General features: G+C 35.6%; 1 protein-coding gene across 1 annotated transcript in view; it reads right to left on the reverse strand.

The window, feature by feature from the left end:
- The window catches only part of tm9sf4 (transmembrane 9 superfamily protein member 4), a 67,659-nt gene that overhangs the window by 26,533 nt on the left and 28,627 nt on the right, over window positions 1-12,499 (reverse strand). Inside the window, exons 7-9 of the mRNA XM_063041319.1 lie at window positions 12,063-12,181; window positions 11,183-11,294; window positions 5,970-6,040 (exon numbers count right to left, since the gene is read on the reverse strand). Coding sequence (XP_062897389.1) covers window positions 5,970-6,040; window positions 11,183-11,294; window positions 12,063-12,181 — 302 coding nt within the window. The remainder of the gene's footprint in view (window positions 1-5,969; window positions 6,041-11,182; window positions 11,295-12,062; window positions 12,182-12,499) is intronic.

Here is a 12,499-nt window from a genome sequence, read left to right on the forward strand (position 1 = left end):
CCAAAAAAAAAACCCACCGTGCAACTAACTAAAAGCAAAGCAAAGCAATGGGCTAACTTGAAACCAAACAGAGTTAAACTTAAAATCACGTCCTCAATCCCGACCTCCATTAAAACAGTGAAAAAAAAACAAGAAGGGTAAATATTACATTAAATGAAAATATCGAATAAAAGGTCCCCAAATCTGTTCAAATTTAAATGAAGAATCATAAAGATTACTTCTAATTTTCTCCAGATTCAAACATAAAATCGTCTGAGAAAACCAAAAAAAGGTAGTTGGAGCATTAAGCTCTTTCCAATGTTGTAAAATACATCTTTTCGCCATTAAAGTAAGAAATGCAATCATTCTACGGGCTGAAGGGGAAAGATTACTAGAAATTTTAGGTAGTCCAAAGATAGCAGTAATAGGGTGAGGAGAGATATCTATATTTAATACCTTAGAAATAATATTGAAAATATCTCTCCAAAAAGTTTCCAAAGTAGGGCAAGACCAAAACATATGAGTTAAAGAGGCTATCTGCCCCGAACATCTATCACAGAAAGGATTAATATGCGAGTAAAAACGCGCTAACTTATCTTTGGACATATGTGCTCTATGAACCACTTTAAATTGAATTAGGGAATGTTTAGCACAAATAGAGGAAGTATTAACTAATTGTAAAATCTGCCCCCAATCATCCACAGAAATGGTAAGCCCCAATTCCTGTTCCCAATCTACCCTAATCTTATCAAATGGAGCTTTCCTAAGTTTCATAATAATATTATAAATCATAGCCGATGCACCTTTCTGACATGGATTAAGGTTAATTATCGAATCTAAAATATATATAGGAGGAAGCATTGGAAAGGAAGAAAGTATAGTACTTAGGAAATTTCTAACTTGTAAATATCTAAAAAAATGTATTCTTGATAAGTTATATTTATTAGATAATTGTTCAAAAGACATAAGGGAACCATCTAAAAATAAATCCAAAAACCGTAAAATACCCTTAGTCTTCCAAGTTTGAAAAGCGCGATCCGTAAAAGAGGGAGGAAAAAATATGTTACCTAAAATAGGAATCGCTAACCCGAATTGATTAAGATCAAAAAATTTTCTGAATTGAAACCAAATGCGCAAAGCATATTTAACTATCGGGTTAGAGACCTGCTTAAGGCGTTTCGAATCAAAAGGAAGAGAGGAACCTAAAATAGAACCAAGTGTATAACCCTGAACAGATTGTAATTCCAATGCTACCCATTTAGGAATAGATAGTATGTCCCGGTCAAGTAACCAAAATTTCATATGTCGAATATTAATAGCCCAATAATAAAATCTAAAGTTAGGTAATGCTAAACCTCCATCTCTCTTAGCTTTCTGTAAATGTATTTTACCCAGTCTCGGATTCTTATTCTGCCAAATAAATGAAGAAATTTTAGAGTCAACTTTATCAAAAAAAGATTTAGGAACGAAAATTGGTAATGCCTGAAACACATATAAAAATTTTGGCAAAAAAAACATCTTAACTGCATTAATACGACCAATCAAAGTTAAATATAAGGGAAACCATTTAGATGAAAGTTGAGTAATATGGTCTATTAATGGTAAAAAGTTAGTCTTAAATAAATCTTTATGTTTACAAGTAATTTTAATCCCAAGATATGAAAAGTAATTATTAATCAATTTAAATGGAAATTTATAATATAAGGGAAGATGTTTATTAATCGGAAAAAGTTCACTCTTACTAAGATTTAATTTATAACCTGAGAAAAGACCAAATTGTGCTAATAACTCTAAAACAGCAGGAATGGATCTCTCAGGATTAGAAATATATAAAAGTAAATCATCAGCATAGAGTGATAATTTATGGGACTTTAATCCCCGAGTTATCCCAGTAATATTTGAAGATTCTCGAATAGCAATTGCAAGAGGTTCTAATGCAATATCAAATAATAGGGGACTAAGAGGACAGCCTTGTCGAGTACCACGAAAGAGAGGAAAAAAAGGTGAGTTTAAGGAGTTAGTACGAACCGAGGCTACAGGGGAGTGATATAACAGTTTAATCCAGGATATAAATTTCAAGCTAAAATTAAACATTTCAAGCACCTTAAATAAATAAGGCCATTCTACTCTATCAAAAGCTTTCTCGGCATCTAAAGAAATAACACACTCAGGAACATTTTGTGAGGGAGTATAAACGATATTTAACAATGTACGAATATTATAAAAAGAGTAACGACCTTTAATAAAACCCGTTTGGTCTTCCGAAATAATAGAAGGAAGTACTTTTTCTAGTCTATTTGCTAATAACTTAGAAAAAACTTTAGAATCAACATTTAATAAAGATATTGGTCTATAAGATGCACATTGAGCAGGGTCTTTATCCTTCTTTAGTATTAAAGAAATTGATGCTCTATTAAAAGATTCCGGAAGTTTACCAAGTTTCAAAGAAGCCTCAAAAACCTTATAGAGCCAAGGAATCAATAAAGAAGCAAAACATTTATAAAATTCAACGGTAAACCCATCAGGGCCAGGAGCTTTCCCCAGATTCATAGAAAAAATAACATTCTTAATCTCATCCATTGTAATGGAAGTATCTAATAAAGAAGACATATCCTGTGAAATCTGAGGGAAGTCTAACTTATCTAAAAAATCATTCATATATTTAGAATCTCGAGGAGACTCTGATTGATATAAAGAAGAATAAAAATCACAAAAGGTTTGATTAATCCCCACATGATCCAATATCAATCGATCATTTTGGTTATAAATCTGATTGATTTGAGATTTAACATAATTAGATTTCAATTGATTAGCCAGCAGCTTGCCAATTTTATCACTGTGAACATAAAAATCACTTCTTGTTTTCTTTAATTGGTTTACAATCGAGGACGAGAGTAGTAAACTGTGTTCCATTTGAAGTTCAGTTCTTTGTTTGTATAGCTCCTCAGAAGGAGCCATAACATATTTCTTATCAATTTCTTTAATCTTGTCCACAATTGCCATCTCCTCCTGCTTCTGTTTCTTCCTCAAAGCAACGGAATACGAAATAATCTGACCCCGAATATAGGCTTTAAAAGTGTCCCAAAGAGTGTTAACCGAAATATCTTCTGTATGGTTAATTGTAAAAAAAAGCTCAATCTGTTCATTCATAAAATTAACAAAGTCCGAGTCCTGAAGCAACAGCGAATTAAAACGCCATTGTCTATTGTTTGGTATATTGGCCATAATTTTAATAGAAAGCTTAAGTGGAGCATGATCCGAAATGGTTATAGAATCATAATCACATTTAATCACTGAAGGAATGAGACGAGAATCAATGAAAAAATAATCAATTCTTGAATAGGAATGATGAACATGTGAAAAAAAGGAAAAATCTTTTTCCTGAGGATGCAGAAAACGCCAAATGTCCGTCGACCCAGAATCAGAAAGGAAAAAATTAATCAAATTTGCAGATTTATTAGGTGAAGTCCGTAAAGGAGCCGAACGGTCCAAAGCTGGAGATAAACAGGTATTAAGATCTCCGCCCCAAATCAATGAAAACTCGTTCAAATTCGGAAACTGATCAAACAATGATTTATAAAATTCCGGACAATCCATATTAGGAGCATAAACATTAACCAAAACTACTTTTTTATTAAATAGTAAACCACTAACCAATAAAAATCTACCATTCGGATCAGAGATAATATCCTGTTGTATAAAAGTAACTGAGGAGTCTATAAAAATAGAGACGCCTCGAATCTTAGCATTGGAGTTCGAATGAAATTGTTGTCCCTTCCAGAATTTGAAAAAACGTAGTCTGTCCCCCCTCCGTACATGGGTCTCTTGTAAAAATAAAATTTGTGCTTTAAGTCTCCGGAACACTTTAAAAACTTTTTTCCTTTTAATAGGATGATTAAGACCATTAGTATTCCAGGAGACAAAATTAATAATAGACTCCATAAATCCTAAAGTCAACCCATAACAAGGAGGATTGACAATAGGCGCGACCCACAAACCCGGAGAGGAAACAGAACATACAAAAGATACCAGGGAAAAGGACGCAACCAATACTTCAGTAATGTATATAGCCCAAAGAGAAACAAACTAAAACGTGAAGCCCCTCCCACCACCCCCCACCCCAAGACCCCAAGGCGAAATCTAAAGCAGACCCGCCAGAAAGAAGCAAGCGCTAAAACTACCCCCATGACTTCCGGTATACGCTCCCTAAAAAAAAGGTATAAATATGAAAAGGATCAGCTAATTGTAAAACAGTAAAAAAATAAGTAAAAAAAAGTTAGCTCAATTAAAATACACACAGAACAGAACAAAAGCCGGAAAGTATATATTAAAAAAAAAACCACAATAAACCTCAAACTCATGAATAGACACAGCAACAAAAAAAATAGGATTATTAACATAAAATGATTATAAAAAGCAAAACAGAATAAAATTTTAAAAAAAACTACAAAATTTAAGGCCGCACAGGAAATACGTAAGATGACAAAAGGGAAGTAACCACCCAGAATCCCCTGGGAAAAGAAAGAAATGACGCAGTTAAAAAGAAAGTTTAGCAGCCATATTAAGAAATCGAAAGTAAACTTTTCTGCCCAAATAGGGCACAGAAAAGTTAAAACCAACCAATTCACAGCCTCCGATCAACGGAGAAAATTAAAAAAAGGCAATTAAGATGTTGAAGATGAAAGTTGATCCAGATAACTCTGGGCATCCGATAGAGAATCAAAAAAACGAAGGGCTCCATCTAACATGCGAATCCTTAGACGTGCAGGGTACAGCAGCGCTGGTCTTAAATCCATCTTATAGAATTCCGACATCACGGATCTGTAACGGACCCGTTGGTCCCAGATTGGTTTACTGAAATCTTCCACGAATCGGAACTTAAGATCCGAAAAATCAATGAAACCTTTAGATCGAGCGAATCGAAACAGTCTCTCCTTGTCTTGAAAGTAATGAAAACGTAAGATAACATGCCTAGGTCTATCTGACCTAGACGAGTATGATGGGATTCTGTGAACACGATCCAGTAGCGGTGGTTGGTCAGGAAATACAGTAGGGAATGCATCTTTTAAAAGTTGGGAGAAATATTTCATAGGGTTGTTAGCTTCCACGGCTTCCCTGACGCCAATCATTCGTAAATTCTGCCGTCGCATTCTAGATTCCAAGTCAGAGTTTTTAAAAGTCAAAAAGTCAAGTTTCTTCTTCATTACATTAATTGTTTCTTCGACTTTCCCCATCTTAAGCTCACTTTGTTGCGCGGATTTTTGAAGATCAGATATAGCCGACTGATGTTCCGCAATACATGTTTGCATCTTATCAATTAAATCGGCAATTTTCTGGAACTTAGTTGAGATTTCCGTATGAATCAGGTCTTTAACAAAGCCCATAATTTCTGTACGAATCATCTCCCTAACAGAGGTTGAAATTTCCCTCTGAATTAACTCCGATATCGCTTTCAAAGTCACCGGTGATTCAGTCGGAGGGAGATCCGTAGCTTTCGGTTTAACCGGAGGTTTACCATCCTTGCCGTCTTTCCCGTTCTTAGACATAGCCGATCTCAGTATCATCCAATTGTCAGAGAATTCAGTTTAATTCAAAGTATTGTAAAAATTGATGCCTTAATAGTTAATTAAAGTATAGCTGACCATAGAGAGAAAAAACTCAGAGGTAATGGAGCGAGTCAAGAACGCGACTTCACTCCATGAGCGCTACCGGAAGTTCCCTGCTTTTTTAATTTTTTAAATTCAGTTTAAATAACATAAGATTTAAGTAAGAGGTACCAAAATGCAAAAGAATCATAGATTTCTTCTCTGGCATAAAGATGCAATATACTGTATGGAAAAATTTTATATACAAAGCCATATTCTCAAGAATGGAATATGCAAAATGGAAATCTAAACCTAAATCAAGGCAAGGAAAGAATGCAAACACTAACAATTTAAACTCCTATTCCCAGTCACCTTCAATTTTAGATCACTGGGAAAAATACATACAATGTCATCTTCTCTGTTGTAGTTTGCTATGTCCTTCCTGAGGGTTCGAATGATTATCATGCTGAGAATCCCTGAGGAAAGAAGAAAACTTTTATAATATGGCTTTATGGAAGTTAATGTTAATATTTTTAAAGACTATTGGAGTAGAGCTTTAATTTTAGCTCAATGATCACACCAAGGCAGTAGCAAGAGATGGAATTGTGCTTCTCTAAGAGTATGTGGGAAAATTACATAGGATTTTAATAAATGATTATCTGTAAAAACTTGTTCTTGATAGCTACTTCTCAAAATTCAAACATCTGAGCAGATAGAGGAAATGTATCAAAAAGCAAATGTGTTTCATTTCATAACGATGTTGATGTTCAAGGTACTGGTGCTACACTACAGCACCAAATGAGTTGTACTGGAGAGAGTACATACGCGATTCACTAGGATATTGCCTGTAATGGAGGAGTTCAGTTTCAGAGAGGTTAGATCTTCAGCGTTTGTTTTCTCTTGGGTAAACTGAGGCTGGAGGCGGGGGGGGGATCGAATGGATGTAAATTAAATTAAAAGTGACACAGGGTAGATTGTCAGGCCCTTTTTCCTCCATGGTAGGTTTATCAAAAATAAAGGGGTATAGCTTAAGGTAAAAAGGTGTTTTAAAGGGGATTTGAGGGAAAATTTTGTTTTTAATGTGGTTAATATTCAGAATTCAATGCCACAGATGAAGATGAATATAATCATTAAGTGACATTTACAGATATTTAAATAGGCAAAGCATTTAAGAATATAGATCTGATATAAAAAAGTGGGATTAGTGCAGGCAGGGAGAAAGATTAATATGGATGTGGTTGAAGAGCTAATTTGTGCTATACAATTCTATGATAAAAGTGACTGGCAGAATCAGCACAACCATAAAACTTTAACTGTGAAAAAGCAAGACCATCTTGTTTGCATAGCTTAATCATTAAATAAAAATTCTATGTGCTGCTTCAATATCAATTGTTGTTCCAACACCATGGATATAATCCCAACTATACTGGTCCCAAGGAAAGAATGAGTAATTAAACATTTGCACACATCCACAAACACACGGATATTTGGGACAAGACTACGTCTTCTGAAGATTCCCATTATAGAGTCAGAATCATAGAGCACTACACACAAAAAAAGGCTATTTGGTCCACCTACTCTGTGCTGAATTGTTATCTTGCCTTGTCAGTTGACCTGTACCTAGACCATGGCCCTCCATACACCTCCCATCCACATATCTATCCAAACCACTCTTAAATGTTGTGATTGAACCTGCATCCACCACTTCCACTGGCAGCTTGATCCACATTTGCATCACCACCTAAACGAAGCATAGTATTTCCTCCTGAGGCCCCTTAAAATAGTTCACCCTTCACCCATAACCCATGACCTCTAGTTCTAACCCCAGTGGAAAAGTGCCTGCTTGTATTTACCCTATCGAAACCCCTTACAATTTCATATCCCGCTATTGAATCTTCCCTCATTTTCCTACACTTGAAGGAAAAGTCTGAACCTATTCAACTTTTTCTATAACTCAGTCCTGACAACATCCTTGATAATTTTCTCTATACTCTCAGTCTTTCTGATATCTTTCCTGGAGGTAGCTGACCAGAACTGCACACAATACTCCAAATTTGGCCTCACTAATGTGTTGTACATCTTCAACATAACATCCTAACTCCTGTCCTCAACACTCACATTTATGAAGGTACAGAGCCATGTTCTTCTAGAGTTCATTAGGAATGCTCTTTAGGCAGAAACTACATTTGTTGAGCTGAGCATCTAGAGGAGAACTTGTCTTATTGGGTGTTTCCAATGTACAATGGATATGTCTCATTCAACTGACATTAACTTGGGATTAACTTGGGAAGAACTTGGAGTGGGAGAAAAAGAATCCAGTTGTCACGGTCTATATAGTCAAAATAGATGTAGGAAGGTGATTTTAATAAAGGGATTATTAACAGCTCATGACAAAATAGAAAAGATCACAAAGATAATAACTACTGGATTATTACACAAGACACATAAAAAATATGGACGATAAATAAGATTAGATAAGTAAGCATATGGCTTAAAAATGAGTGAGGGAGAAATGGACTTCCATTCATGGGTCACTATAAAAGGGCATTATAAAAACTAAGTTGTTGAATTGGGACCTGCTTCGCCTGGACTCTACTACTGGGACCAGTGTCCTGGTAAATCGTGCAACTCGGCTCATAGCCATGGCTTTAAACTATTTGTGCGTGTGGGCCTGTTTGAGAGGTGAGGGTGGGTTGGGAGAAAGAAACAGTTCAAGTAATGTGATGTGAGATTTAATAAATCAAAAGGGAAAACACAAAAGCGTGGTAGAAACTGAACCCAAATTAAAAACTGTAAAAACTAAAGGCTCCTTATCTGAATGCAGGGTGTAATTGTGACGATTGTGAACTTGCATCATAAACAGATATAAAAGTGCCACGTAGTAGAAACATTTAACAAGTACTGACAACTCAATATTCCAAATAATTTGACGCTCCAAATAGGCAAATAGGAAAAAGAGGTAGGGAGCACTGTTAATCAAGAAAGGTATTAATGAATTGCTGAATAGTGATATAGATGCAGTGGATTGAGATGTACTTTCGATTTGGGTGAAAATAAGGAATAGCGAGAAAAGATGCGAGAACAGTCTCACAGTACAACAAGGCATAAATTATGAAATATCAAATGGCATACAAGGAGGAAACGAATTGTTATGGATGATCTTAATCTAGATATTGATTGGACTAATAAAATTGACAAGGTGGCAAAGGAAGGGAAATTTGTGGAGCGCATCAGAGATTGCTTCTTAGGGGTATTTACTGTGGATCTTAGCTGGGAATGGGTTATTTTAGATTTGGTCATAGGTAATGTGGAAGGATTAATAAGAGATCTTATAGCTGAGGGTCTGGTAGGAAGTAGTGCTGACAATCCTGTAGGGAATAGTGTTGACAAGCTTACAGAATTCCACATACAGTATGAAGGCAAACATAGAACAGTATAGCAATATACAGGCCCTTCATCTTAACCTACTCCATCATCAAATTAATCCTTTCCTCCCACATAGCTCTTTTTTTTTTCTTTCACTCACTTGACTGAGCCCCTTAATTGTCCCTAATATCGCTGCCTCTACCATCACCCCCAACAGTGCATTCCATGTATTTAACACACTCTGTGAAAAAAAATCCTACCCCCATTCTTTCCTCCAAACATCTTAGAAGTATATCCTCTCGTGTTAGCTATTGCTGCCTTGGGAAAAAGGCCCTGGTTGCCCATACTATGCCTCTTGTCATCTTGTATGCCTCCATTAAGTTGCCTCTCATTCCCAAAGAAAAAAAAGTCTCCTGAAAGCAGCAAGATAGATAAGCTAGGTGAGGGATAGATTATAACTGAAGGGAAGTCATACCACAATGATAGAAAACACCAACTGCTGGAGTACTGCATGCAGTTTCAGCTGCCATAGAAGGTGGAGAGATGTGACTGCATGAATTAGAATGCACAGAAGATTTAAAAGAGCATTGCCATAACAGGGAATTCAAATTACAAGGAGAGATCGATTAAATTGGTGTTCTTTGCCTTGTGAGAGAGGAGACTGATGGGAAATTGAACTGTACAAAATTATGAGGGTTTAAAAAGGATGGAAGGTCAGGAGTTTAGATCAGTGAAGGACTCATACTCACCATTTGGAAAATGGTGGTGGAAGCGGACAATCTAATTCTATTAACTATTAACTGGATTAGGATCTAAAACATTACAGTATAAATACCAAAAGCTTTCTTCCTGTGATATAAATTTCCTTCCTATCATTTGGTGTTATTAGGGGTTGGTAGTGATTAATTTTGTTAAAAAACATTAGAAATTCCTCTTCTCTACATAATATTTTGCCATCTTTTTTCAAGTGTGTTTTGAAGCAACAGCGAAGATATCAGGAAATTGCAGTGTTTCACTGACAAGAATTTCCTGTACTGATACAAACAGGCTACCGCACTTTGGATTGTATTTTAAGCCACTTTCAAAAGGTGCTAACACTGATCTTAATGGCATTGTCAAGAGTAGATAGTTACTACATCCACTGGAAAATGGGAGGCACGTGTAGTGTTGTTTGTTTTCCCTGTTTCATGCTGCCTTTGAAATGGCTGCCTTGAGAGTATGCGGCTGGATGCATTTGCTGCCATATGACCTGAAATGACCCAACCACTGCTGGTGTCTGCGATTTCTGACACATTGTATTAATTGAAATTCATGATGGCAGATGGCCAGCACTGGCAGCAGAATTTTCCTAGGAAAAGCCTCGAAGAACAGACTAGCCAGCAAAAGCGGAACACACTTTTAAAATTAGGTGGAGGAGTCAATCTGAAATATTCCACAAGTGTATTCTCAAAACAGCAAAACTGTTAATCCGGAATGCTTAGAACTTTGGTGGTGTCTAACAAGCTCTCTGTCTACTGGATGTTATTCATATTAATACTCCAACATACTTTTAATACACTTCACTTTAGGTAGTACATAGTAGGATAATAAATTTTCCAGTGAATCCAAGGATCAGACCCATGGTGAATGCCCAAACATCAACATTAGGACCTCCAAATACTCTCCTGGAATTTTATGATACTTTGTTTTAAAAAAAAATGTAGGTGCAATCTTTCTCGCTTAGAAATTGCATTTCTATAAAAAGACGCTTTTTTTTAGTTCAAGTGCAGGAGACACACGTATCATAGCCATGTGATGCACCAAAATATTTTATGCAAATGTCGTAAGTTCCTCAGAACCAATCTGCTGCTTTTATAAATATGTTAATTGTAATTTAATTTTAATTGTCAAATAGATACACAGTCCCTTCACAAACATGGGGAATGCAGCATGGAAACAAACCACCAATCTCAACTGACCAACACTGGACATAAATCCTCTCACACCCATGTTCATCTAATTGACTCAAAGGTTGTTTCCTTTTATATGAAAGCACATCTTTTACTTCCAACCTATCTTGAGGAAGTTCAAATTTTTAACTATTCATTCATTAAAGAGGTCATTCATAATTCTTCATCATTTTTAGTAGCGTTTATCTTATAATTATAACTCTGAGTTTTGGACTTCTCTATAAATGGAAATATCTCCCAAGACAGATAGATAGATAATAATTTCTTCCACAAAATTAAATAACTTAACAATAATCAACTCACCAGAAAGGAAGAAGACTACAACTACCGAATTCACAATTGAGAACCAGTGTATCTGTACATCACTCATGGTTAAGTAGGTGTCCCAGCGAGATGCCCATTTAATAGGACTACTCTAAACGTACAAGTGGAAAATTATGTAAAAATTTGTACATTATTACAATATAAACTGACTGGATTTTAACTTGATATCAAGGATTTTAACTTGTGACCGTTCTATTGCAAAGTCTGAAAAAACTTTTTACAATAACCAGGGACCAGATTAGCATTACAGAAGTCAATTGCAAGACGACTTTCGGGTCATGTTGACATATGTTCATACATACAAACAAAAGCAGATGTTTTCTGGTGCGTCATAAATGAAATAAGCACGCATGACTTTGTGGTTCATATTCCTCTAATTTTAAGGCTCAGACTTTAAACTGACAAAACCTCCCAAATAATTCCAAGTTTGGAGTCATCCCATTAAAAGCAGATGAGTCAGAGCAAATGCTGCAGAAATAATTCATTTCTCTTTGCATGTTATCATTATCACTGCACTGCCCATTCCTAATTGCTTCTAACACATTGTGAGTGGCTAACCAACTAATTTCAAAGGGCAGCTAAGAGTCAATCACATTGTTGTGAGTCAAAAAGGAGAAAGAGCAGATTTCCTTTCCAAAATAACCCAATTAATTTTCACAACAAAGTTACCATTAATGATATTTACTTTACAACTTTCCACAATATTATTTAATTTATACTTTCTTGCTGATACAGAGAGTTTTGAAATGGCCTATCTTGTTTTTTTTTAAAAACTGAATCACTAAATCAGTGATCATGATGCAAGACAGACTGCATCAAGAGCTCCATACTGGCCATTGATTTCTAACATTATGCTTACCTCCCAACGGACTGAGTATGTAAAAAGCACATCATTTTCTTTGTTGGGATCAATCTCTTGGGGAAGAGAGCCTGCAGCCTCAGGTAGATTACAGTTTCCATTCTCATCAGTTTTTAGATCTGGAGTAAAATGTGAAAAATAACAATTCAGTTTGATTTTACAATTATTGTTCAAAGAATAAATAGTCTAAATCACATTAAGTAATGAGACAAAATACCTAGACCATAAAGCACCAACCATGGGAGACTGTATTCTTACAAGAAGAAACTGCTTGAAATTTATCATGCAATTAAATGCTGAAAACGATTGTGCTTTAGTATTATGGTCACTTATGAACTAGTTTTTCTCTCTAGGATAGCATCTTATTTGAAATGTTTACAAATCTCTTTGCACTGAAGAAATTCATCTCTCTAACACTGAGTCTTAAACCTACATGT

Source organism: Mobula hypostoma, chromosome 2, assembly GCF_963921235.1.
Source record: "Mobula hypostoma chromosome 2, sMobHyp1.1, whole genome shotgun sequence".
Classification (NCBI taxonomy): Eukaryota; Metazoa; Chordata; class Chondrichthyes; order Myliobatiformes; family Myliobatidae; genus Mobula; species Mobula hypostoma.